General features: G+C 33.3%; 1 protein-coding gene across 1 annotated transcript; it reads right to left on the bottom strand.

The window, feature by feature from the left end:
• LOC139521596 (uncharacterized) lies at window positions 1-27,482 on the bottom strand. The gene is made up of 7 exons (XM_071315074.1): window positions 27,295-27,482; window positions 23,898-24,319; window positions 22,719-22,881; window positions 15,320-15,489; window positions 14,075-14,123; window positions 12,869-12,907; window positions 1-5,107 (listed from the first exon to the last, which is right to left on the bottom strand). The coding sequence occupies exons 1-7, from the start codon at window positions 27,425-27,427 to the stop codon at window positions 2,427-2,429; spliced, it is 3,657 nt and encodes a 1,218-aa protein (XP_071171175.1). The 5' UTR covers window positions 27,428-27,482; the 3' UTR covers window positions 1-2,426.
• Window positions 27,483-27,647: the final 165 nt, after the last annotated feature.

Consider the following 27,647-nt stretch of genomic DNA (forward strand, 5'->3'; position numbering starts at 1 on the left):
TGACAAAACCATCAACCAGTACAAATTTAAAAAAACATACTAGTTACAAAATCTATTCTCCCAAAGTCATATAAATCATACAAATATTTACAGCACAGTTGACCAGTTTCGTTTTCAGAACATTTAAAGTCAATAAGGTGGACAAAAACATTTTGTCAGATATTATTTAACAATGAGACACTGTGCAGCTAAAATAAAAATGACTTTGAATATAAATAATGATAAAAAAAAAGAACGTGTGTTATTTTGTATTTTTAAAACGAATGTGACGTTCTAGTCCAGTCAATCTAGCATAAATTTGACCTTAATTTTAAAGTTATTTCAACATAAGATTTTTATGTTTTCATCTTTAACATTATACCCAAAATATACATAGAACAAAGTCCCATCAATCTTACTTGAGGAAAACAAAAAAATCACGATTCAAAATTCCTATGGAGATGTAAAAGTTAGATAAATCGGTAAAATAGGCAGAAATATCAAATCAATTGACACAAAATTATCACTTTACCGCTGCTATTCAACATAATGTAATGATTCTTGATATTTTAGCATTCATTAGTGTATAACAAACAACTCTAAAGGTGTTTTCATATCTTTTATCCAGCTACAATCTAGATTTCATAATTCATAAGTTGACCATTCATTGATTTTTTCAACATGTCAAGGTAAAGAATTTCAAATTTAATAAAAATAATTAAGCATATATTCTTCTTTTTGTGGTTTAAATTTTCTTTAAACAAGGTAGATGCTGAACAAATAAAATATATAGATATAAACATTACCAAATTTTCACATTATTGTTTTCAAAATAGCCACAAAGCCACAAATTTGCAATTTCTTTAATAAAAAATGCACACGTTAAAAAATACAAATACCCATAACAATTCGGTTTTGTACATTTCATGAGCAGAAGATTATATAATATAGTCAAATACGAACTTATAACCCCATCAAAGTATCAATATTTAAATAGATTTTTAGAAAATCAACAGAAAATGGACAAAACAAAACTCATTTTTGAATAGTTATCTCCACTTCTAATACTGATTGTATGTTGGTTTTACAAATTTAAGTCCTCAGTGGTCATCAACGTCGTACTTTATTTTGCCTTTTTAAATTTTTTCGTGCGTCACTGATGAGTCTTGTAGACGAAACCCGCGTATGGCGTAATTACAAAAATCCTGGTTTCTATGATAAGTTTATTTCCATAGGAAATTAAAAAAGCTTTTTATGAGTTTTCCTCAAGTTAGATATTATAACCACATTGAAACCCATGGGTACAAAAGTTCTCAATATATGCGCCAAATATACCAATACTCCTCGTTTATTAACGATACAAGCTAGTATAAGCCTCTCGGTTGTGTACATTACTATTGTTATAAATTAATAACACCGGCTCCTTTATTTTTGCACCGGCTCGTTTATTTTTGCACCGGCTCCTTTATTTTGCAACAACTTAAGCTCCTTTGCTAACAGTAATTTAACAATATTCTGATTTTCTATCATACAAACATAACTCAGAAATGTTTTAAGCGTATTATCAATCTGGTTAACATTACATCCTTTGTCTTAAAGTAAGCGTATTATAATTCCATGTCGTACTCAACACGCAGCTATCAGAGGCGTTTCTCCCATACTATCAGAATAATCAACATCAACACATGTGTCTATCAGCAGCTTTACTATATTCTCGCTACCTGCCACACATGCAGCAGTAATAGTTGGCACTCCCTCTTCACTGATCCAGATCAACTCCTTTGGCTATGAACATTTTCACTATTCAATAACTTCAATGTTGACACGCTGCCACCAGAGGTGTTTTTTCCACTACCATCATTCTCGTTAAGATCAAGCCCCGTTCTTTATCAACAGCTTACATATATTTTTATTTGAACTTCTACAAGCAGCTGTCAAAGGGGTGAATGGCGATTAAAATAGTCCGGTGGAGATCACATCCCTGATGAATTAGCAACTCTACTATATCTTTGTATTTGTTTGACTTTATAATTATTTTGATCTGAGCGTCACTGATGAGTCTTATGAAGACAAAACGCGCGTCTGGTGTATTAAATTATAATCCTGATACCTTTGATAACTATTTACACTAATGAGTCGATGCCACTGCTGGTGAACGTTTTGTCCCCAAAGTATCACCAGCCCTGTACCCAGCACTTGGTATTGACATGAATATCTACTATATGGTCATTTCATTAAATTTCTTATCCCAGGAATAGATTACCTTAACCGGTTTTTGAATTTCGGGTCCTCGTTGCTCTTAAACTTTGTACTTGTTTGCCTTTATAACTATTTTGATCCGAGCGTCACTGATGACTCGTATGTAGTCGAAAAGCGCGTCTGGCGTATTAAATTATAATCCTGGTACCTTTGATAACTATTCTTATATCCTCCAATGCAGGCAGCGATTAAAGGTTTATCGTATCGAAGGAGTTGTTAACGTCACTGCCTTGATTTATAAGTAACTGTACAATGTTGTCATGTCCTCTGCTATAAGCAACAGTCAAAGGTGTATGTCCAATCATATCAATCTCACTAACGTTAACTCCTTCGTCTAGAAGTAACTGTACTATCTTGTCGTTTTCCCCTTTACAAGCTGCAGTAAGGGCAGTCTGTCGTGTCCTGTCAGTCTGATTTAAATTCACTTCTTGGTTTAGAAGTAACTGTACAATTTTTTCATTTCTTCCCAAACTACAGGTTATTATCAGTGGTGTATCTTTGTTACCATCAATCTGGTTAACATTACATCCTTTGTCTATAAGTAACTGTACTATGTTTTCATTGCCTCCCCTACACGCAGCTGTAAGTGGTGTCTCTCCAATACTGTCATTCGGGTTTACCTCCCATCCTTTGTCTATAAGTAAATCTACTATCTTCTTGTTTCCTCCCCTACAAGCAGCTGTCAGAGGAGTCTCTCCTATTCCAATATCTTGTTTAACATCACATCCTTTTTCTAAAAGTAACTGTAAAAAACGTTCATTGTCCCTCCAAAAAGAAGCTGTCGGAGTTGTTTCTCCAATACCAGCATCCTGGTTAACATCACATCCATTGTCTATAAGTAACTGAACTATCTTTTCGTTTCCCCCTTTACAAGCACATGTAAGGGGCGTATGTCCCATACCATCAATCTGGTTAACATCAAATCCTTTGTCTATAAGTAAAAGCACTAACTTTTCATTCTCTCCACTACAAGCAGTTGTCAAAGGTGTCTCTCCAAAACCATCATATTGATTAACATCACATCCTTTGTCTATAAGAAACTGTACTATTTTTTCGTTTCCTCCACTACAAGCAGCTATCAGAGGTGTCTGTCCAATACTAGTTGTCTGGTTAACATCACAGATTTTGTCGATAAGTATCTTAACTATTTTCTCGTTTCCTACCTTACAAGCAGCAAATAGGGGTGTCTCTCCAATACTAGCATCCTGTTTAACAATACATCCTTTGTCAATAAGTAGCTGTACTATTTTCTCATGTCCTGTCCAACAAGACGCTTTCAGAGGTGTCTGTCCCATTTTATCAACCTGGTTGATATCAAAGCCTTCGTTAATCAGTAATTGTACTATCTTCTCTTTCCCTTTAACGCACGATATTGTAAGAGGGGTAAATCCTATACGATTAGTTTGGTTTTTATCACTTCCTTCGTCTATCAGTAGCTGCACTATGTTTTCATTTCCCCCTATGCAGGCATCTATTAGAGGTGAACCAAACAAACCACAGAGATTGATATCAGCTCCTTTAGAAATAAAATATTGAACTATATCATAATATCCTTGGATGCATGCTGTTAAAAAAGGTCCTTCCGTCATATCCTCATCACTTGGATAATCTTCGTATTCAATTTCATGATGTTCTTTATTCGCTACTAAATCATATGTGTTTATATGTTCCAATAGTAAGCTGTCGTCCATTGATTTCAAAATGTCGAGAAATAAGGCTCTGTATTTTTCAAACTTCATCTGTGAATTGCAAAAACACTGATTCATTTTTCCAAATTGTAACTCACTTTCAATTCTCTTACAATATTCCTGTTCATACTGCCTAGATATCATTATAGTAAATTTACCATGCTGTTCATTGACAGATTCTAATTGCGTCCGTTCATTGATAACTCGGATGTCTGAATAACGCAATATACCTATTATCATTTTATCCTTTTTACCAAAATAACAGCACATAAAATCAAACATTTGATCATGTATCACTATATACTTGTTTCCTGTTTTTCTTAAATAAGTTCCAACAAGGCTGTCTAAAACTCTCTTTATTTTACTTCTAGACGTACAACGATTTATTTCACAGATTTCAAAAACGTTTTCAAAGACATCTTTATTTTCAGTGTTATTTTCATTATAAATATCAAACAATGACTCTCTCATGATGCCATTATAAATAACACATAAAAACAAGGCGCAGTATTTGTGTGGATCATATGATTTTAGTTTGTTCCATTCCATTTGGTATGTTTCAAAAGGACTCTGCAAAAAATCTGTCAAATTAAAAGTCTGACTATTGGAATACAGATAACACATTAGAGGTGTGAACTGTACATTTTCATCTTTCAATAGCTGAATGTTTGCCTCAGTTAAATATTTGGAACATATTGTTAATTTGTCGTCCCTTGAATATTTTGCCGACAAATTAAAGATATTCGATGTAAAAACAGTACATGATTCTTGGAATAATTCCTCACTGTAAATATCTAATCGGCATGTTGCAAGTACTTTAATAATCTTCTTTTTCAGCATCAGTTTCAATGTGTTTTCATTTTTTATCAAATATTCAGCATCAAACAAACTAGTTGTGTACCTCCCGCAGATATCATCCAGAACAAACATCTGTTTTACGTTCTCTTTATAATGCTTAACTATATCCCGAATACCTGAACATGGAATTATGTTATATTCCATCATCGTATGAAGATGTAAGGCAACATGATGCATCAAAAAGCTCTTACCGATTCCAGGTTCACCTACTATTAAGACATTAGTTTCTGATTCAATTATCTGTGAAATCATATTCACAACAGGTGTGTCAACAAACTTTTCACTTTCCTCCTTCCATGACTCTATTTCGATATTGTGGGAATCTGAAAATAAAAAACAATGACTCTTATGCTATAATTTTGACCGATTTTGAACACGGTAATCATAAGAGTTATCACTGACGCTTGTATCATATCAAACATTTGGAATGTTGAAGAAGAATACAAACCGAAAAATCAAAAAGTTTTAGCTTATACGACCAAGACATTTCAAGATTAAATACGTAGTTGTACACACACAATGTATATCTTATGTTTTGCTACCACTAAATAGTTCCATATTCTTTTCTAGTGACCTGTGAATATAAGAGTCTTCTTAAGATTGAATTATTTTTTTTGAAAAGCTAGGTGTTCAAGCTACAGATCTCATTAAGGTATGTTCAGTAAAATAAAATTAAGTGTCGTAAAGTAAATTTAAATTTTTTTTTCATAGTAAAGGATCCTATGAATTAATGTAAGATACAGTCACAGAAAATAATTATATTTATAAGTACGTCTGAGCCAGTGACAACTCTACAACAGATGTATCCATCGGATCACCAGCAGTGATGGTGATACATGGCTGTGTACATAATGTATATACAACTCGTCTAAACATCAACCCAACAATGTTAGATCTGTAAATTTGCTATATATACGTAAAGTTTTGTTTACCATGAAGTTATCTTTATAACCAATTTTATTTGCTTATTGAAAAATAGGCTGATTAAAATAATTTAAGACAGCAGAGAAGATAATTTTGTTTTGATTGGTTATTACTGAGACTTAAATAAAAAGTAAGCTGTTTATACTGTAAGTTTATAATGTCTCTAGTCTGGTCAAAGAGTCAGAGTGTCCTACTTAATTAAACGATAAATTGCTGAAATTAGATAGCATGTTTTCACGTGCAGAGAAATTTCACTTATGACCAATGCATGATTGGATTTTCATCTTTCTTTTTGGTCAATGATCTTGCTGGGTCAGTGCGAGTTCACGTGTAAGTGTGTTTTGGTCACTTCCTTTTATCAGCAGCATTTGATGTGTTAACTTGTGATTCTTATCAAACAATTTGTTAAAACTTATTTGTGAAAATATTTAATTTTATGGATAATTTTGGACTGGAGAGATTTCCTTTTAGCAATTTGACTTAAAAATCGAGCTATATTTTTATTTTTCTGCTTACATTCTGAACAAACGTTCAGGTTAATGTTTTACCCATTTTTCCATTCGGATAGATCTCACGATTTTGATTTATGCAAAACACGTAGCAGTTGGTCAAATGCTCACATGAACAAACGTATAGATTTAAATAAGAAGAAATATTAATCATTCAAACGTGTCTCTAGCATTTTAAAATATGGGATATGGTTTACAGATTACATAAGGAAGCAACACTATAAATTATATTATTTTTTTTTAAATTTAACCCTTATAGGTAAGCAGGAAATCTGGATTCAAAATATTTGTATTTGTCATCTGCATGGAAAAAAATATACTTTTAAAATATGTAAATACATATACACCGGGAATATCCATCTTTTATCATACAGATTAGTCCGGGAGAAAGCAGACCAAATATTTATTAACAAAATAGTTGCTATTTACATACCCAGCTTTTTTTCACATACATGTATCACTACGCATTTTAAATATTTAAAAATTTAACTGTCTCGAGTGGAAGTATTTATCATCACACTCGACAAAGTAGTGGAATCTATATTCATTCACTTGTATTTATTAAATTATGGAGGATGGACAATTTAAGGACACAACGAGGGTATCAGGGTTGATCAGATGACAGACCAACATTAGATCGATTTTGAATATAATTGTTCTTGTCAACTCCACATCTTACTTTACGCGTCTGGCGTATAAAATTATATATAACTATATAACTATTTACACCACTGGGTCGATGCCACTGCTGGTGGACGTTTCGTCCCCGAGGGTATCACCAGCTCAGTAGTCAGCACTTTGGTGTTGACATGAATATCAATTATATGGTCATTTTTATAAATTTACTGTTTACAAAACTTTGAATTTTTCGAAAAACTAAGGATTTTCTTACCCCAGGAGTAGATTGCCTTAGCCGTATTTGGCACAACTTTTTGAAATTTTTGGTCCTCAATGCTCTTCAACTTTGTATTTGTTTGGCTTTTTAACTATTTGGATCTGAGCGTCACTGATGAGTCTTATGTAGACGAAACGCGCGTCTGGCGTATAAAATTATAATCCTGGTACTTTTGATAACTATTTACACCAATGGGTCGATGCCACTGCTGGTGGACGTTTCGTCCCCGACGGTATCACCAGCCCAGTAGTCAGCACTTTGGTGTTGACATGAATATCAATTATATGGTCATTTTTATAAATTTACTGTTTACAAAACTTTGAATTTTTCGAAAAACTAAGGATTTTCTTACCCCAGGAGTAGATTACCTTAGCCGTATTTGGCACAACTTTTTGAAATTTTTGGTCCTCAATGCTCTTCAACTTTGTATTTGTTTGGCTTTTTAACTATTTTGATCTGAGCGTCACTGATGAGTCTTATGTAGACGAAACGCGCGTCTGGCGTATAAAATTATAATCCTGGTATCTTTGATAACTATTTACACCACTGGGTCGATGCCACTGCTGGTGGACGTTTCATCCCCGAAGGTATCACCAGCCCAGTAGTCAGCACTTTGGTGTTGACATGAATATCAATTATATGGTCATTTTTATAAATTTACTGTTTACAAAACTTTGAATTTTTCGAAAAACTAAGGATTTTCTTACCCCAGGAGTAGATTACCTTAGCCGTATTTGGCACAACTTTTTGAAATTTTAGGTCCTCAATGCTCTTCAACTTTGTATTTGTTTGGCTTTTTAACTATTTTGATCTGAGCGTCACTGATGAGTCTTATGTAGACGAAACGCGCGTCTGGAGTATAAAATTATAATCCTGGTACTTTTGATAACTATTTACACCACTGGGTCGATGCAGCTGCTGGTGGACGTTTCGTCCCGAGGGTATAACCAGCCCAGTAGTCAGCATTTTGGTGTTGACATGAATATCAATTATATGGTCATTTTTATAAATTTACTGTTTACAAAACTTTGAATTTTTCGAAAAACTAAAGATGTTCTTACCCCAGGAGTAGATTACCTTAGCCGTATTTGGCACAACTTTTTGAAATTTTTGGTCCTCAATGTTCTTCAGATTTGTATCGGCTTTTTCACTATTTTGATCTGAGCGTCACTGATGAGTCTTATGTAGACGAAATGCGCGTCTGGCGTATAAAATTATAATCCTGGTACTTTTGATAACTATTTACACCACTGGGTCGATGCCACTGCTGGTGGACGTTTCGTCCCCGACGGTATCACCAGCCCAGTAGTCAGCACTTTGGTGTTGACATGAATATCAATTATATGGTCATTTTTATAAATTTACTGTTTACAAAACTTTGAATTTTTCGAAAAACTAAGGATTTTCTTACCCCAGGAGTAGATTACCTTAGCCGTATTTGGCACAACTTTTTGAAATTTTTGGTCCTCAATGCTCTTCAACTTTGTATTTGTTTGGCTTTTTAACTATTTTGATCTGAGCGTCACTGATGAGTCTTATGTAGACGAAACGCGCGTCTGGCGTATAAAATTATAATCCTGGTACTTTTGATAACTATTTACACCAATGGGTCGATGCCACTGCTGGTGGACGTTTCGTCCCCGACGGTATCACCAGCCCAGTAGTCAGCACTTTGGTGTTGACATGAATATCAATTATATGGTCATTTTTATAAATTTACTGTTTACAAAACTTTGAATTTTTCGAAAAACTAAGGATTTTCTTACCCCAGGAGTAGATTACCTTAGCCGTATTTGGCACAACTTTTTGAAATTTTTGGTCCTCAATGCTCTTCAACTTTGTATTTGTTTGGCTTTTTAACTATTTTGATCTGAGCGTCACTGATGAGTCTTATGTAGACGAAACGCGCGTCTGGCGTATAAAATTATAATCCTGGTATCTTTGATAACTATTTACACCACTGGGTCGATGCCACTGCTGGTGGACGTTTCATCCCCGAAGGTATCACCAGCCCAGTAGTCAGCACTTTGGTGTTGACATGAATATCAATTATATGGTCATTTTTATAAATTTACTGTTTACAAAACTTTGAATTTTTCGAAAAACTAAGGATTTTCTTACCCCAGGAGTAGATTACCTTAGCCGTATTTGGCACAACTTTTTGAAATTTTAGGTCCTCAATGCTCTTCAACTTTGTATTTGTTTGGCTTTTTAACTATTTTGATCTGAGCGTCACTGATGAGTCTTATGTAGACGAAACGCGCGTCTGGAGTATAAAATTATAATCCTGGTACTTTTGATAACTATTTACACCACTGGGTCGATGCAGCTGCTGGTGGACGTTTCGTCCCGAGGGTATAACCAGCCCAGTAGTCAGCATTTTGGTGTTGACATGAATATCAATTATATGGTCATTTTTATAAATTTACTGTTTACAAAACTTTGAATTTTTCGAAAAACTAAAGATGTTCTTACCCCAGGAGTAGATTACCTTAGCCGTATTTGGCACAACTTTTTGAAATTTTTGGTCCTCAATGTTCTTCAGATTTGTATCGGCTTTTTCACTATTTTGATCTGAGCGTCACTGATGAGTCTTATGTAGACGAAATGCGCGTCTGGCGTATAAAATTATAATCCTGGTACTTTTGATAACTATTTACACCACTGGGTCGATGCCACTGCTGGTGGACGTTTCGTCCCCGACGGTATCACCAGCCCAGTAGTCAGCACTTTGGTGTTGACATGAATATCAATTATATGGTCATTTTTATAAATTTACTGTTTACAAAACTTTGAATTTTTCGAAAAACTAAGGATTTTCTTACCCCAGGAGTAGATTACCTTAGCCGTATTTGGCACAACTTTTTGAAATTTTTGGTCCTCAATGCTCTTCAACTTTGTATTTGTTTGGCTTTTTAACTATTTTGATCTGAGCGTCACTGATGAGTCTTATGTAGACGAAACGCGCGTCTGGCGTATAAAATTATAATCCTGGTATCTTTGATAACTATTTACACCACTGGGTCGATGCCACTGCTGGTGGACGTTTCATCCCCGAAGGTATCACCAGCCCAGTAGTCAGCACTTAGGTGTTGACATGAATATCAATTATATGGTCATTTTTATAAATTTACTGTTTACAAAACTTTGAATTTTTCGAAAAACTAAGGATTTTCTTACCCCAGGAGTAGATTACCTAAGCCGTATTTGGCACAACTTTTTGAAATTTTTGGTCCTCAATGCTCTTCAACTTTGTATTTGTTTGGCTTTTTAACTATTTTGATCTGAGCGTCACTGATGAGTCTTATGTAGACGAAACGCGCGTCTGGAGTATAAAATTATAATCCTGGTACTTTTGATAACTATTTACACCACTGGGTCGATGCAGCTGCTGGTGGACGTTTCGTCCCCGAGGGTATAACCAGCCCAGTAGTCAGCACTTTGGTGTTGACATGAATATCAATTATATGGTCATTTTTATAAATTTACTGTTTACAAAACTTTGAATTTTTCGAAAAACTAAAGATGTTCTTACCCCAGGAGTAGATTACCTTAGCCGTATTTGGCACAACTTTTTGAAATTTTTGGTCCTCAATGTTCTTCAGATTTGTATTTGTTCGGCTTTTTCACTATTTTGATCTGAGCGTCACTGATGAGTCTTATTTAGACGAAACGCGCGTCTGGCGTATAAAATTATAATCCTGGTACTTTTGATAACTATTTACACCACTGGGTCGATGCCACTGCTGGTGGACGTTTCGTCCCCGAGGGTATCACCAGCCCAGTAGTCAGCACTTTGGTGTTGACATGAATATCAATTATATGGTCATTTTTATAAATTTACTGTTTACAAAACTTTGAATTTTTCGAAAAACTCAGGATTTTCTTACCCCAGGAGTAGATTACCTTAGCCGTATTTGGCACAACTTTTTGACATTTTTGGTCCTCAATGATCTTCAACTTTGTATTTGTTTGGCTTTTTAAATATTTTGATCTGAGCGTCACTGATGAGTCTTATGTAGACGAAACGCGCGTCTGGCGTATAAAATTATAATCCTGGTACTTTTGATAACTATTTACACCAATGGGTCGATGCCACTGCTGGTGGACGTTTCGTCCCCGAGGGTATCACCAGCCCAGTAGTCAGCACTTTGGTGTTGACATGAATATCAATTATATGGTCATTTTTATAAATTTACTGTTTACAAAACTTTGAATTTTTCGAAAAACTAAGGATTTTCTTACCCCAAGAGTAGATTACCTTAGCCGTTATTTGGCACAACTTTTTGAAATTTTTGGTCGTCAATGCTCTTCAACTTTGTATTTGTTTGGCTTTTTAACTATTTTGATCTGAGCGTCACTGATGAGTCTTATGTAGACGAAACGCGCGTCTGGCGTATAAAATTATAATCCTGGTACTTTTGATAACTATTAACGCATTGCATAAAAGAGGGACGAAAGATACCAGAGGGACAGTCAAACTCATAAAGCGAAAATATCCGATATCATCTGTGAAACGGTTATTTCATAACGCTCAACCAACTGTTACGAAGGGATGATTTTAACTTTACCATTTGGAACTCTTGGTTTAAATACTTCCTTGTGAGCAGCAACCCTCTATCAAGAAAATCATGTTGGGAATTACATGCACGGGAATATCGTATAAATTGGGAGATATACCCCGTAAGCAGGTGGGAATGTTGGTTGCTACTTAGAAATGGAAAGTTAAAGCTGAAATCATCTCTTTTGTCGTAAAGTTTTGTTTTCAACCGATCGTCATTGTCAATGAGGATTTATTCCCGAATATAACTATGTACAGCCAGGATATCTTGTCGTAGAATAGTTTATCGAATAAATGCACATGTATACCCCGATGGGGTTGAAGACATACATAAATCAACAAAATATTTTACAATACATCATAAAATACAATAAAAGAACAAAATATATATACATATGTATGACTGGAAAAACAATCAGAAGTAATCATATTGAGTATTTCAAAATTATTAAATCATATTAATCTGTCAGTTTTGGTACCTTCAATATCTCTATTCTTCCTTAATTAACAATAAATATTTAAATATGGAAGCTATTTGTAACGATATTAGAGGGCTTGAATTTCCTATCATGATTTCATTGAAAGAGGGCTACTGCTCCCAATGACGCTAGTTAAACAAGAGTTCCAAGTGGTAATGTTGAAATCATCCCTTCTTAAATTTTACGGACGCGATCACGAGTTGGTTGAAAGTTACTAAATATCCGTTTCACTGATGCACGAGGATATGTTCCTGATGTCGTAAATACTATCCCGTTCCCTTTTCTTGAACCAACCGAGTAAGACTTATAACCCGAGTTTGTATTCGCATGAGCTACACAACGGGTGCCACATGTGGAGCAGGATCTGCTTACCAGGTTTTTGTTTGAGATGGTGCATGTTGTTCAGTCAGAAGTTTTCTATGATGTGGTTTTTTTTTAATCTATTGATTGTCACCTTTTTTTTTTTGGCCATGGCGTTGTCAGTTTTTTTTTTTAATTCAGAAGCTTCAATTTCCCTTTTGTATTTTTGTTGTATTATTTAGAAATTTCATATTTAATTCAACACTATCCAGATGTTATGACGATAAAGAATTGCATACGTATTTACTCCGTCTACAATTTCTTGAAAAGAGGATATCCGTATTTTGTATATTTTATGGGAATTTCTACATATCACGTCATGTATTTATCTATTATTCTATACAAAAAAAACTCACCATAACATGAGCATAGCTTTAGGCTTTCTTTTACTTCCTCTGAAATAATAAAATGTAATGTAAAAAAAAATGAATAGAAAATATTTATGATCCTTAAGATGACATATCGGATATGCATAACACTTAAATCGGGAGTGCCTGAAGTCATAAGTTAATATAAAAAAATTATATTTTTTGAAGTAAAAAAGGTTCCAATTGATGTGTTAATGTTCTCTGAACTTAGGACCATAAGCTATCACCTTTCGGAGATGTTCGTGTGGAATCATAATTATATCCCAAATACAAAAAAATATAAGGCGAGTGGGAACAGTCCTATGTCACAGGGTTTTTAGAAAGTGTCCTTAATCCAGGTCCTGTAATGTTTGTTTAAAGTTAAATACATTGGATGCAATGGTTTAAGGTGTTACTGTAGGTTACATCAGGAACAGGCTAATTTTGTAAATATAATGGCATTTTGGATGTAAGTTACTTCGTTGTGATGTAGAACGTAAATTTGCTGCTGTTCAATGCATCAATTACTTTATTGGTAAACAGAAAAGGATAGAATATCCTCTTTTTCTAATGTAAAGGTTCTGGTCTTACTGGTTTGAAAAGACGAAAAAGTATAAAACATCGCAAATTACACTGACAAGTAGGTATAATTGGAGAAAATGTATAAATGTATCCTTTGTCAAATGAATGAATTATTATTGAAATGATAAACTACTGTCGCCTTAGAAGCAATTGACAAGAGATAATTTGTAATTGGCATCAACATGTTTAAATACAACATGGAACAATATGCAGGGCAACAATATTTGAAATCTACAAATCGTGAATATGTTTCTTCGGCATATTCTTCTTGAAATGATGAGGAACAATAAATAGTACCTGCACATACCTGTCTCCTAAATTTCATCATTACTCATAATACAGTTGACTTCAAAATACAAACCCCTTCATTTGACCTGACCTAAGGTTTACCCGCCGAATGTCTTATGCTTATCCTATTTTTTTCAAAATAGTAACAAATCGTACAAATACATGCGAAAAGATTCTATCAATCCACAATTAAGGTCATCTTACTTGAAATTCATAGATATTCAAAGTACAATGTGTGGCATAACACATTGTTAGTGTCGGCTTTTAATATAAGTTTTTTCTTTGTAAATGCTTGTTTCTTTGCCTAAGAAATTTAGTTGTGTCAATCTAAGATATGCTACTTACCAAACTTTGTCTCGTGATTGTTTAGAGTTTTTTCTTGATCCATCACCTTCTACAAGTATACAAAAAAGATTATATCTCTTGACGTCAAAAGTGAAATCACAAAAATACCGAACGCCGAGGTAAATTCAAAACGGTAAATCCTTAATCAAATAGCGAAATCAAAACTCAAACACATCAAAATAATGGATAAAAACTGTCATATTCCTGACTTGGTAGAGGCTTTTTTTTTTAGAAAACTGTAGTTTTATAGTTAGCTAAACCTCGCACTTTAATGAAAGTCGCATAAAATTCCACTTTATTGACAACGATATGTGAACAAAATAAAGACATAATAGGTTAAATTGTCAAAAATTGGGGTACAGCAGTTCAAATTTTTTTTAAATCTTTATCTCTATAAAACAAAAAAATATAAAACAAAGAAACTCAAAAGGCATATAGACAATGTACATTAGTAAAAATGAAATACAAGCATACCAGAATTTACCTTAGCACAATAAGCAATGACGGGATGTACAGAGCCACGTCATATGTAACAAATTAAAGAAGCACCGAAAAGGAATATGCACAAAGCACCTAAGCTAAAATGTCAGCTAATTTTCTTTCGTTTCTTATTTTTAAGATTTACTCATAAAGATGTGGAGATTTTACAGTATTCAGACATAAACTCAAAAGTGATTTAAGTATCTTTTATGGCGGGTTTTTAACTAGTAAAACAACATCCCTTTAGTATTTTTTTATTTAAATTTTTGAGATATGACATTGAGAAGTTTTAATCCCATATAGCGTATCATGGCACAGCTGTTTATTTATATGTCTGCATGTCTGCAATCATATCTTAGTTTATTAGATTTTGCAAAAAAAAAATTATTTCACAATGATTTTATACACCTTATCGCTAATCCCGGCTGACCCGGCCGGTTGAACTTTTGACGCATACAACAATCACTTTTCCATTGTGGCGTCAGATATTTTGTTTTATGACGTCAAAATTTTACGGGAACCTGTTTGATTTTCAGTAATGGCGGACAAATAGCGATAAGGTGTATTTACCACCAACCTCAGAAACTAGACGAGTGCATTTAGTTGGATATCTGAAAAGGATGAGTCACGTGCTGTTTTTGTTGTTTTTTCCTCATACTCAATTTATATTCTAACCACAAATATCCCACAAATCATAAGACAACTAACTGTCTTTAGACACTGATTGGTATGCGTTTTGAAAACTTTTCCAAAAGTCAAACTTACATTATAAATTTCCTTTAACTGATCTTTTTTATTTTGGAGTTCTTTCTTAATCCCTAAGATTTTTTCATCGGTCTCTGTTGCTACCAAGTTTGCGTATTCAGCTAAAACCTGTGTTTGTTGACGTATCTCATTTACTAATACTAGAGTAATACCAATAAGAAAACTTGAACCTGGATTATAAAAATGAAAAATCAATCAAAAAATGAAAACAACTTTTAGATTAATCGTGTCAAAAACGCGTTCCTGGAATTGCCTTTATTGGTAATAATAACTCAAAGATATATACATCACCTACTCTTTATTACGATGTACTCATTAATTACCTTCTGACATTTATAAAAAATCCTTTAGAATTTCAGCACTTCCGGGCATATCTATATACACTCCTCCTTTCAAAACCCAATATCTGAACATCTCTTACAAATCACTTTTTAAATCAAACTTAAAGCTATTAATTCGCCTAATTGTCCGTCATTTTTTTCATATAGGTTGCTATTGGAAAGATGTAACGAAGAAAGGATCTTCTCTTAAACTCTCATTAGGCTCTAAAGTCCACTGTGCCATCAACTTGGGCAGTATTTTTCATCAGAACCTATCATTTCAAATACCGATACCAAACCTATTGAAATTAAATTTTCAATTATGATTATGGATTAATGCTGAGGGGTATTACAGTCCTTGGATGGTGTAAACTTCCCTCTAACACCATACACCATTACACCATGCACCATACACCATTACACCATACATCTTGTACCATTACACCATACACGTTACACCTTTGCACCATACACCTTACACATTACACCATACACCATTCCCCATTCTATCTACATGATCCGAAATTACCCATAATGCCATTAAATTTCAAATATTAAGATTATTATTATTGTTTATGTTTACAATTCGAAAAAAATTCATAAAAAAAACTTCGTTTTCAACTTATGAAATGTCGTACACTATCATTCACACCATTCCCAATCGCACGTTACACAATCACACCATTCCTCGAACACCATTACACCATTCCCCTTACACCATACACCATAGCATCATACACCTTACACCATTGCACCATATGCCATACACCATTACACCATACACGTTTTTGGGAAGTTTACACCATCTAAGGGCTGTATCATTGCAAACTTCCAAGTGTGCATAGAATGAAATTCAAAACAGTGTGGATGTGGCCATTGATTGACACATTAAATTCATCCATTGACTGGGACAATTTACGTGAACGTTTGTCTGTAACGACCACTGTTCACGACGTACCTACGATAGACATTTAAACTGTGGGGTCACCAAAGGTTCCTTAACGCCTTTAATTATAAAATAATTCGAAAAGTTAATCAGGAATAACCTTTATGTTTTGATTTATATAATTGATATAAATCAAAACATCGTGTTATTTCTGATTGATTTTTCGAATTACTTTATTAAGGTGTTGAGAACCTTTGGTGACCCCATAGTTTAAGTGTCTTTAAAAAGTACATAGTGAGCAGTTGTCGTTACATACAAACGTTCACCTAAATTGTCCCAGTCAATGGATGAATTTAATGTGTCAATCAATGGCCACAGCCACACTGTTTTGAATTTCATTCTATTCTGTTCCATGTGCTTATATTATTTGAGTTTCAAACACTTCTTAGTTGTATGATGTATTTCCCAACGGACCAAAGTATAGTGAGCCTTAATTCTTAAAGTTAATACTAATGAATTCAGTTGTGAATTATGCCATGCATTAACCTTTATGGGAAAAGAAGACATTGCTTTTTATTTGACGTGGATTAATGTCGTGGTGTTTTTGATACAATCGCATAAACGGTTCTAATTGTGCTGCAGTCAGATGCTCTTTTGGATAAATAATGTCTCTTCAGTTATTGATGGGCTTTAATTATTTAATAATCAAAATACTAGTGATAGTTTAATCAACCCAAAAATGAAATGAAGAATAAAGAATAAAATAAAGTTGATAATGGAAATGTGGCATAGAGACTACAACCCGACCAAAGTACAGATAATAGCCCGTACCCGTAGGCAAAATCTCTAAACACAAATGTGTACAAGTTCAGTGAAAATTGATGTCTCACTAAACTCAGAAACATATGAATGAACTGTTTGTTGTTGGGATATACAAGCACAGGGACACGTCCACTCCATGTGTTTGTTATATGTATTACTATGTGTATGCATCTGATCAATTAATCCTTTTTAACTGATTTTTATAGTTCGTTCTTATGTTGAACTGTTACACAACTGTCCAAAATAAAGGGAATGGATGGGACCCCACTAACAGGTTTAACTACGCTTAATGTTGAGTAATGAATCTGAAAACGCATCACACGGTATACATGGTATAGCTGATTTATATTAACCTTGAAACAAATTTTTAGAAATCCTTATGATGTAGTTCCTGAGAAAGGTACGAGTAAAAATGGACGGACGAACGGACAAACAGAGGTAAAACATTGTAACCCCGTTTTGTTTAAAGCGGGGGTATAACTAGAGGCTTTAAGTAGTCTGTGTCGCTCATCTGATAATTTTTTTTACAATTGATGCACGAAATAATGTAACCTTTATACTTAAGCTTTAGTTTCAGGGATATAAGTAAAAAACTGCATTTTCCCCTATATTCTAATTCAGCCATGTTGGTTGGCAGCATGGTCATGAGACATATTTTTTAAACAACATACCCTACAGCTTAATGTGGTCAAATTTGGTTTATTTTTCTTAGTTGTTTCAAGAGAAGACCTTTGTAAAAGATTACAAAAAATCACGAAAAATTGCTAAATTTTGTCTTTAAAGAGTCAATTTAACATTTAAGTCATGTTTGACTTATTGTAGATCTTACAGTTTTTATCTATCTATAACAATATTCAACATAATAACAAAAGACTGTAAAATTTCCTGAAAATTACTTATTGACAGCAACCCAACATCAGATTATTTAATTCGTCTGCAAATTTCAGAACAGATAAATCTTGACCTGATGAACAATTTTACATTTTTTGTCAAATTTGCTCTAAATTTTTTAGTTTCAGATATATTAGCAAAAAACTGCATTTCACCAAAATTTCTATTTTTAGCCATTAGCTTAAAAAGCATATAAGACTAACACATATCAGAGACTCCCCACTAGGGACAGGTGCAAACAAATGCAGCGGGTTTAAACATTTAAATGGGCTAACCTTCACCCTTACATGAACAATTGTGTAACACCACAACATAGAAAGACACAATATAAAAATATCAATTAAACGGACTTAACTAAAGCAAAAGACATATTAACAAAAATACATACACTGAACAGAAGAATTGTATCTTATGACACATGGAAATAAAACAATCAATAAAATAAGGGGTGGGATGTTAAACAATTTCAGTAAGACATCCATAACATTATACACGAATGATTTCCTAGTACCGATGGTAAAATTTAGTAATACACGAGCGAATTGAAAAATTTGAAATATATAAACACCATAAGATAGTGACAATGGACGTCAGCATCTAAATATCGATAATTAACAATAGTACATGCATTTTCTATTTAATCTATCCAAACTTCAACGTGGTCATACCACAGCTGCCAGACAAGTTACCCGCAAAAAGAAGTTTCAACATATAACTCCAACACTTATGACTCTTCATTGGCTACCATTCAAATTCCGATGTCAATACAAACTGTTGCTTTACGCATTCAAAGCCTTGCATGGACTTGCACCTTCGTATCTTAGTAAACTAATACATTTCTACAAACCAGAACGATCGTTGCGATCTGAAAATGCTTCTTTAATCGAGATGCCAAAAAACGTACGGACCAAAATGTATGGTGAACGGAGGTTCGATGTGGCGGTCGGGACTCTGTGGAATAGCCTTCCAATAAATCTTCGAAATGAACAATCGCTAGAACTATTTAAGAAAGGACCAAAGACGCATCTATTCAAAGTTGTATTTGTGGACTGCTCATAGTTGAGACCTGGAACTGTGATTGGTTGTATTTGACTGATGTTGATTTTTAACATTTTGTACATTTTAGTCTGATTTTATGTGTTTCTGTATATTTTGATATAACATTTCATTTTTACATCGAGATGACCTTGAGGTCATTCCGATGTATTGCTATCGCCTAAATTTCCATTATGCAAATTAGTTTTGGGTTTTCAACCGATCTATAAAAATTAAAGATCCGCTGACATTATCTAGTGCAAAATAACATTACTTATCGCTTGTTTTAAATTTAATTTTTTTAATGGCTACTCCGAAAAAAAAAAATTTAAATCACAAATTAATAATATGAAACTGTTTTGTCGTTATATATATATATATAAAGGTAAAAATCATTGTTAATATCTATGCACACGTACCGAAAATTGTGTTAAAGTTTGCGGAAGACTATCTCAAAAACGTTTTGCGACACTCCCTGTAAGGACCGGCAACTCTGTAATTATTTTTGCGGGGAAATATGAATGGCTTCTCATATCCAATCTCTTAGAAAAATCGATTTGTTTACAAGCTGGAGTATTTTAGTAACTTATTTTTAAATACAAAAGCAAAATTCAGCAATTTTAGAAATATTTAGTTAAGATAACAAGTGTTCAAATTTTTACTTATTCATTAATAATTCTTTTAATTCATTTTTTACCGAGTTTCTGGAGTTTTAACTTTTTAAAGTTTATTTGATGTTGTAGGCTTTTAAACATATTTTGGTCTATTTTTGACTTTGTAATTTCGTGTATGTATGAACTTGTGTACTTATTTTAACATATTTAAGCGCTTAGAGTAATTGTTGTTTTATATAATGAGCTATAAAAATGCCTTGTAATAATAATAATAATAATAATAATAATAATAATAATAATAATAATAATAATAATAATAATATCAAGAAAAGAAAAAAAGTGTCCCCCTTTCATAAAGTAAGTAGATACAATAGACATTAGATTTAGGTGACAGTAGAAAAATGAGAATGATCAGCATGATGAAATAAGGATTGCTGGCATTCACTGCCACGCCAGCTCCAGACCTCAATAACACTGATTAAAAGATTATTTCGTCATGTCTTTGATAAGAAAAATCTAGCACAATCTCTCCCTTTAAGGGTTTAGTATATAGCCATCAAATATTATACGATAATCCAAAAGTCCATATTCACCCTTTTTTGGAACAACTACAGAAGGGAACTTCAAAATAAAATCTTATCATAGATATCAGAAGAAAGTTGTGTTCGCCAGTCATTTTGTTTACAAAAGACTCGACTGTGATGCTTGAATTCAAAAAGTTAATTAAGCCGTATGAAGTACAAAATTGAAGAGCATCGAAGACCAAATATTCCGAAAAGTTTTGCAAAATGCAGTTAAAAGGTTATCGCATCAATATTTCGAAAAATTCAAAATTTCATATCCAATTAACAGACATACCAATTTTTCAGTGCATTAAGATTAAAATCACTATAAAAATTTCAATGTGTTTATCAGTTTAGCTTTTTACAGTATATCTTCCTAAATCACGTTTTTCAAAACCATACTAAAAAAAGGTGCATATTCCACTTAAAATATGTATACTTATCGTTTGTAATTTTCACGAATGAAAGTTTTTTAAAATATGTCCTTGGTTTCTTCTGCCTAATTTTAGAGCTGTTTATGCTATTTGTTTGCAAATGATCAAAAACATTTAAAGCAATAACCAGTATTACATTGGTTTCACTTGTAGTTATTTTGGAAGAAAAACAATACATTTAGTCAGTATAATCAATTTTAAAATTGAGAGCAAAAGAAAAAAGAAAAACTTAGTACAAATTCGCCTGTAAGTATTGGCAATAGTATTATACCGGGTTTCAAACTTAAACTGATGAAAACACATCAATTATAAGAGGAAAACAACGAAACAAAAGAAACACTGAATTGCAACAAAAAAACAAACGACAATGCAACATACATAGAAACGAACTACTGCCATATTCCTGACTTGGTACAGGACATTTTAAGAGAAAATGGTGGGTTGCACCTGGTTTTGTGGCTTAGACGGAATTCTATGGATTCACGAACTCCAAAAGGAGCGAGACCGGATTCGATATAACTCTGTTAGAGTAGTTGTTGTGTGAGAACAACACTCTGTTAATAACGTTATATGTATAATTGCCATACGATGGTGGAATGTCACTGTCACTTACTGCTGAGGAATTATCAAAAATCTACTGATATGAATCCATATATTTAAAAAATAATGGCTGTACCAAATCAGGAATATGACAGTTGTAATCCACAGTTGTTTGATGTGTGTGTGGGTTTTTTTTAGTTCTGTATTTTGGTTATTTTCCTTATTTTTTAAACCCAAAAAATATGTCGATTAAAACGTGCCGCATTTTGAAGATATCGTATCTAGTTAATTTGGTTTTTTTTTTTTTTTTTGATTTGGTGTGTTCGTGCAAGAGTAAAATTGTTCATGACTTGAGACGAAGTAAATTGTATTAAAGATTTCCATTTTTGTAAAATGATATAAAAATAAAGAGATGTGGTAATATGATGGCAAAAGAGACAACTTTCCACTAATGTTCGAATGAAGTGGATGTAAGCGATTATAGGCAACCGTACGACCCTCAGCAATAAGAAAAACACAATACTATATAGTTGGATACAGAAAGCCCCAACATGACAATTATGAAACATTTCAGCTGAGAATACTAATAGCCTAATGTGTCACACAAACCCATTTACGAGAATAAAATTGAGAATAGATATATAGAATATGACAAAGAGACAACAATCCGACCAAAGAGCAGACACCAGCCGAAGGCCACCAATGGGTCTTCAACGCAGCGAGGAAATCCAGCACCGGAGGTGGTCCTCAGATGGTCCCTAAATAAAATTGTGTAATAGTTCAGTGAAAATGGACGTCAAAAACACAAAAATGAACAAAAATTAAAAAACATACAAGACTATACAAGACTAACCAATGCAACTTGGGGCAGGTGCAAAAATGCGTCAGGGTTAAAAATGTTTTATGAGATATCTTAACCCACCTCCTATACCTCTAGCCAATGTAGAATAAAACAAATACAGTAGACATGAACTAACAAAAACCATTGAAATACAGGCGTTGTTAAACATGTTTAAATGCGACAACCCTTCCCTTACCCTGAACAGTGATGTAACGACACAACACAAGTACAAACTATGCACACGAAAAAAAAATATGATAATTGCAAAAAAGACAACTACTTAATTACGGGCTCCCGACTTGGGTAGACTCTTATTGAATGTCACGGTGATAAGCACGTTTGATAATCGTTTTTATAATGTAGATGTGTCTTTTAAGATTATACGCATGTACATTTAGTCATTGTGAATGCGTAAACACATTAACTTGATTAACGATACGTAAATCACATTACCTTCTGTTTTCCATTTATTCAATTTTCCTATAACTTGATTTTCATCGATTGGACTGATGTCCCTGACAAACTTCTCCATCAGCTGGAATGATGTCGAGTACTTTACAGCATCCCATTTAGTGTAATCACAATGAGCCCACTGGTTCCTTATATTTGTTCGTACCTTCATTAAAATTACATAAAATAATATTTTAAGTTAAGACTGTAGAGATGAGCATCATGTTATATTTTATCAACCAAAGTATAATTATCATGATTGTTAAAATCACATCATTTTGTCTTTACAAGCCTTCCCCGAATGTGACTCATCCATAGATTGATATAAGGATAACGATCTAAGCCAGTAGATGAACAGGAACAAACTACTTTGTATGTGTACCTGATACCACTCAATCTTTGATTGGTTAATTTTTACAAAATATGAATCTAGCCCTCGTTGCCTTATTATTCGGACAGTTTGATCAATTAAGGGGTCATCCACAATTGCCAAACATTTTCCAAAAAGTAGCTTGTTCCAAAATATATGCAGGCATCACAGATACACGTCATCAAATAATACAGTCAGATTTATATGTTTCAGTTTATTTTCAAAGCAAATTTCTATAATAGACAGGATCTTCTTTTTTTTAAGAATAATTGATTCTTGTCTTGAAATTTGAAAATGATTCATGTACACTTTTTGACTGAGGGTGTGGCGTCTAGAAAATGTATGTTTTGTACACTTTGGAAATGGTTGACAATTATGGATGATCCCTGACAACTTCGCATGTTTAATTCTTTATCTGAATGTCAATCTGCTGACATTAATCAAGAGTATTAAATATAAGGTTTTATAAAGTCTAATTTTACTTTTAAAGGAAAGCCATGTACATATATGATTTTCTTTTCTCTTTCCGTTTAAGACTATTATCATTTTATGTCAACCTTTGATTGGTAAATCAGTCCTTTAAACACTATCTCGTTTGACAATATATAAGTTTTAAATTAAAATTTCTAACATCAGTTCGTCTATAATGTGCTTAGCCTTGAGCATACGGTACTATAAAATTGAAGCTTTTAATGGTATTTACAGTAATTATATTTGATCCCTATGATAAATATAAATTATTTAAATATCATTTTTATTATGTTTTTTTAAGTAAATGACAAACCATCAGTTAACACAGATACTGTACGTACATCTTCAGCATCTGACTTTACAACTGGAGAAAACTTGTCAATGTTGATGATCAATCCTAACAAAGCTGAGGAGTCGCATGTTTCATCAAAGCCTGTATAATGTGCCATATGTGTTTGTAAAAATAGCCTGGATAAATCAACAGCATTCTTGATCGTGTAGTCGTAGTTTGCTTTTTGATAACCATGATTTGCCTTGTTGTTATTGACATTCTCATAATTCAGGTAGGTATTTGTTGGTGGATATTGTTTTAGATGATTTGAATGTATTTGTGTATCAATCTTATGGTTACAAGATAGTTGATTATAAAGGCTTGTTAAAATTGAATTAACATGGATCCTCAACGCTGGTGCTAAGACGTTATGAAGGCATATTCCAACAACCAACCATCTTTTCTGGTTATCACTTAGATCTGTTGGGTTTACTTTAAAACAACAAGAATAACAAATAACATTGGTTGTCTATTTATCTAATTCATTTAATTACAAGCGAAAGTGAACCAACGCCTGATAAATCTGTGTACGATAGAGTTCCTAAAGTGGATACCTCGGGTATTCAGGGTCGTTATTATAAAAAAAACATTAAATGTATCTAGTCTTATTACAACAACACTTTTACTGCAGAAATTTTATTGATAGACATGTTTCGGTATCCTGATGACGGTCCCCTAGGCTCCGAAACATGTCGATCAATAAAATGTCTGCAGCAGTTCCTTAAGTGTTGTTGTAATAAGACTCTCTTCATTTTATATTTCATTTTATGAATAAAAATAGTCATTGACTTTAAGTCATCAGTTTGCCTATTGGACTCTACTTCAACATGTATATGATTAGTAATCGTAAATGTACTTACATGATTGAAAAACATTCTCGTACATTTTTTCTTAGAACACCGTCATATCAATCCGTCAAAATTCATCAATAATTATTGTTCTATGATCGACTTATTATGACACAAATATTATCGCAATGCCTTTTGAGCGATATCTGATAACTATAGGCTGCAAGGAGCTTGTGTCGCTCACCTGATTGTTTTTTGTTTACAATTGAATGTTGTTTACAGTTTATCTATAAAAAATATTCAAGATAATAACCCAAAACTGCAAATTTTCCTTAAAATTACTAGTTCAAGGGCAGTTTCGTCTCAACATGATGAACATATTTTCCCCCGTGTCATATTTACTCTAAATGCTTTAGTGACAGAGATATAAGCCAAATCTGCATTTTATCCCTATGTTATATGTAAGCCATGTCGGCCATGTTTGTTAGCAAACGGGTTCGTCGGACACATTTTTCAAACTTAATATCCTAATATTGATTGTGACCAAGTTTGGTTATTTGGTCTAGTTGTTTCAGAGGAGAAAATTTTTGTAAAAGTTAACAACGACGGACGCCAAGTGATCAGAAAACTCACTTGACCTTGTAGGCCAGGTGAGCTAAAAACGGGTGTTGCAAAATGACGTATTACATTTTCCAAACAGTTAAACAGAAACAAATCAGCCTGGTAATGGTTAGTGTCGGGACAGGAGTGCTTGCGTTTTGGTTGTGATATCGTAGTGGTTTATGCCTACCAGCATTGGCATCGAATCAGCTGTTGTAAAAATTCATGAATGATAATATGTTTATTAACATGCAGTCGCGTATATGCTTATATAAAAGAAATATGAATGATAATAGGCTCATGGCAATGCAGTCGCTTTTGTGTTTACATAAAATTCATAAAGTATTTAATCGTATTTATTTTAAACTGCGGTAGATTAAGTTAATATTGTGTACTGATGGAATGATTTTTTAAATGTGTACCATGCTTTCTCAATATCCTTCGATTGTTTGTGTTGCTGCAATTTTGATGTTATCATAAACTTATAGAAATAATGGTTCAATTGTATCCCATGATAAAATTAATCTGTACATATGTTTATTAATTAAATTAGAGGATTGGTTTATTAACAAAGACACCACAAACTTGAAACCAGTAATGACACCTAGGATGCATCTTACTAAGACTTCTTACTAGGACACATATTACAATAAAGAATGCTAGTCTGCACTTATGTTTTACAAAACAAATTACAGATTATAACCCAACCCCAGCTAGCATATTTTCACTTGTATCATTTTTACTTAAAGTCATATGAAACGAGTGAGTGGTGAAAAATAATGTTTATCTAATTCTTGAACCAATGCATGTATATATCATAAACTAAGTCCTCTGTGCACGATTTTATCATTATTTTCGCAAATATATCATATAATCGTCAATTTTTTTTCTCTCTGTTTGTTATGATTTAACAAATATGGCTGCTCATTAAATGCCGTGTTTTGAAGCCGAGTTTTACCGATTGTCACCTTATAGTAAACAAATCACAAAAAGCATGGGTATTGAGCACGTGTTTAACATGTATAATCAAATATTTGTTTATTTCAATGACAGATCCATGCGTATTGCGATCACCGGATTTTTACGAGGAGGGTTACGCTCGGGTCACTATGAATACGGAAAATATGTCGGCGAATTGCTTCCTGGAAGCAAGCAATTAAAAATAAGTAAACTTCAATCTTCTTAATGTGGACAAATTAAAGAATTTTCCTCAGAAAAAAAGTATATGTACATAAGTTGTATAATGAAAACTATCCATTTAGTTATAAAAAACATATGCATATTTTTTTTTTAATTTGAGGTTTCTTATGACTTTAATTAAGGAGTGAACAATACTCAAATATATGATGCTTCTAATCAACGCAGAGGTAAAACATCGTGATTCAGAAAGAATTGTTGGATTGCCAACTCTACTTATAGTAAATCTGGCTAAAAGAACCATTTAAGCACCAAATCATTCATTCCACATTTTACAGCATGTCTTACATTGATATATATTAAGATGCTTTAGATGGCATTTAAACTATTATTCTAAAATCTTTTTGACACGACATGTACTGGAATATACATGGTGACCTTCTGCTGTTGTCTGTTCTGTGGTCGGGTCGTTGTCTCTTTGACACATTCCCCATTTCAATTATCAATTTTATGTATCTCTAAGTTGACTTTGTCTATTTCTCATGTATGCATTAAGTTAAATTATGTCCCCTTATATTATTTTTTTTTGTGCTTTTCAGTCTCAGTCCAAAGTGCTAGCTGTGCTAGTTTCATTTTAAATTAAGAACATGACATTCTGATGAAAATATCCCTTATCAAATAAAAGAACACACGTTAGAATTCAGAGGAAGAGAGATTTAAGACCATCAGCTATGCACTCTTAAATGGACCCACTGGTAAGAGGGACAGTTTTATCATCAACCTAAGAAATATATCTTGACTTTATACTATTTCCAACAACAAAAAAACAAATATTTACGTGTTATCTATACTAGGTGAGCATATTGAATCAGATAGACATACCAATATCTCGTGGAACATTTGCAGCTATTAGATCCAATTCATCCTGTAATTCTTTTGGTATTGAAGATTTAATGCCAGCTGATGTTGAAGGTTCTTCGTCCATGTTGTGCTCGCGATGTTCACTCAAGCTCATTCGTTATACATCTTCCGTTTCAGTTTTTTCATTTTTTCTACCACAATTGCTGCTTTTTTTTTCATATTTCTGGAATTCAAATAGTAGAATATACATGTATATACATTTTTATGTTATAGTAACAGCCCAACAATGCACGATCTGTAAGTTTGCGGAAGCAAAATTTGTTTTTTGTCCCTCGCCGGGATTCGAACTCATTCTGCTGAGATTTCGGATGACA

Source organism: Mytilus edulis, chromosome 4 (genome assembly GCF_963676685.1).
Source record: "Mytilus edulis chromosome 4, xbMytEdul2.2, whole genome shotgun sequence".
Taxonomy (NCBI): Eukaryota; Metazoa; Mollusca; class Bivalvia; order Mytilida; family Mytilidae; genus Mytilus; species Mytilus edulis.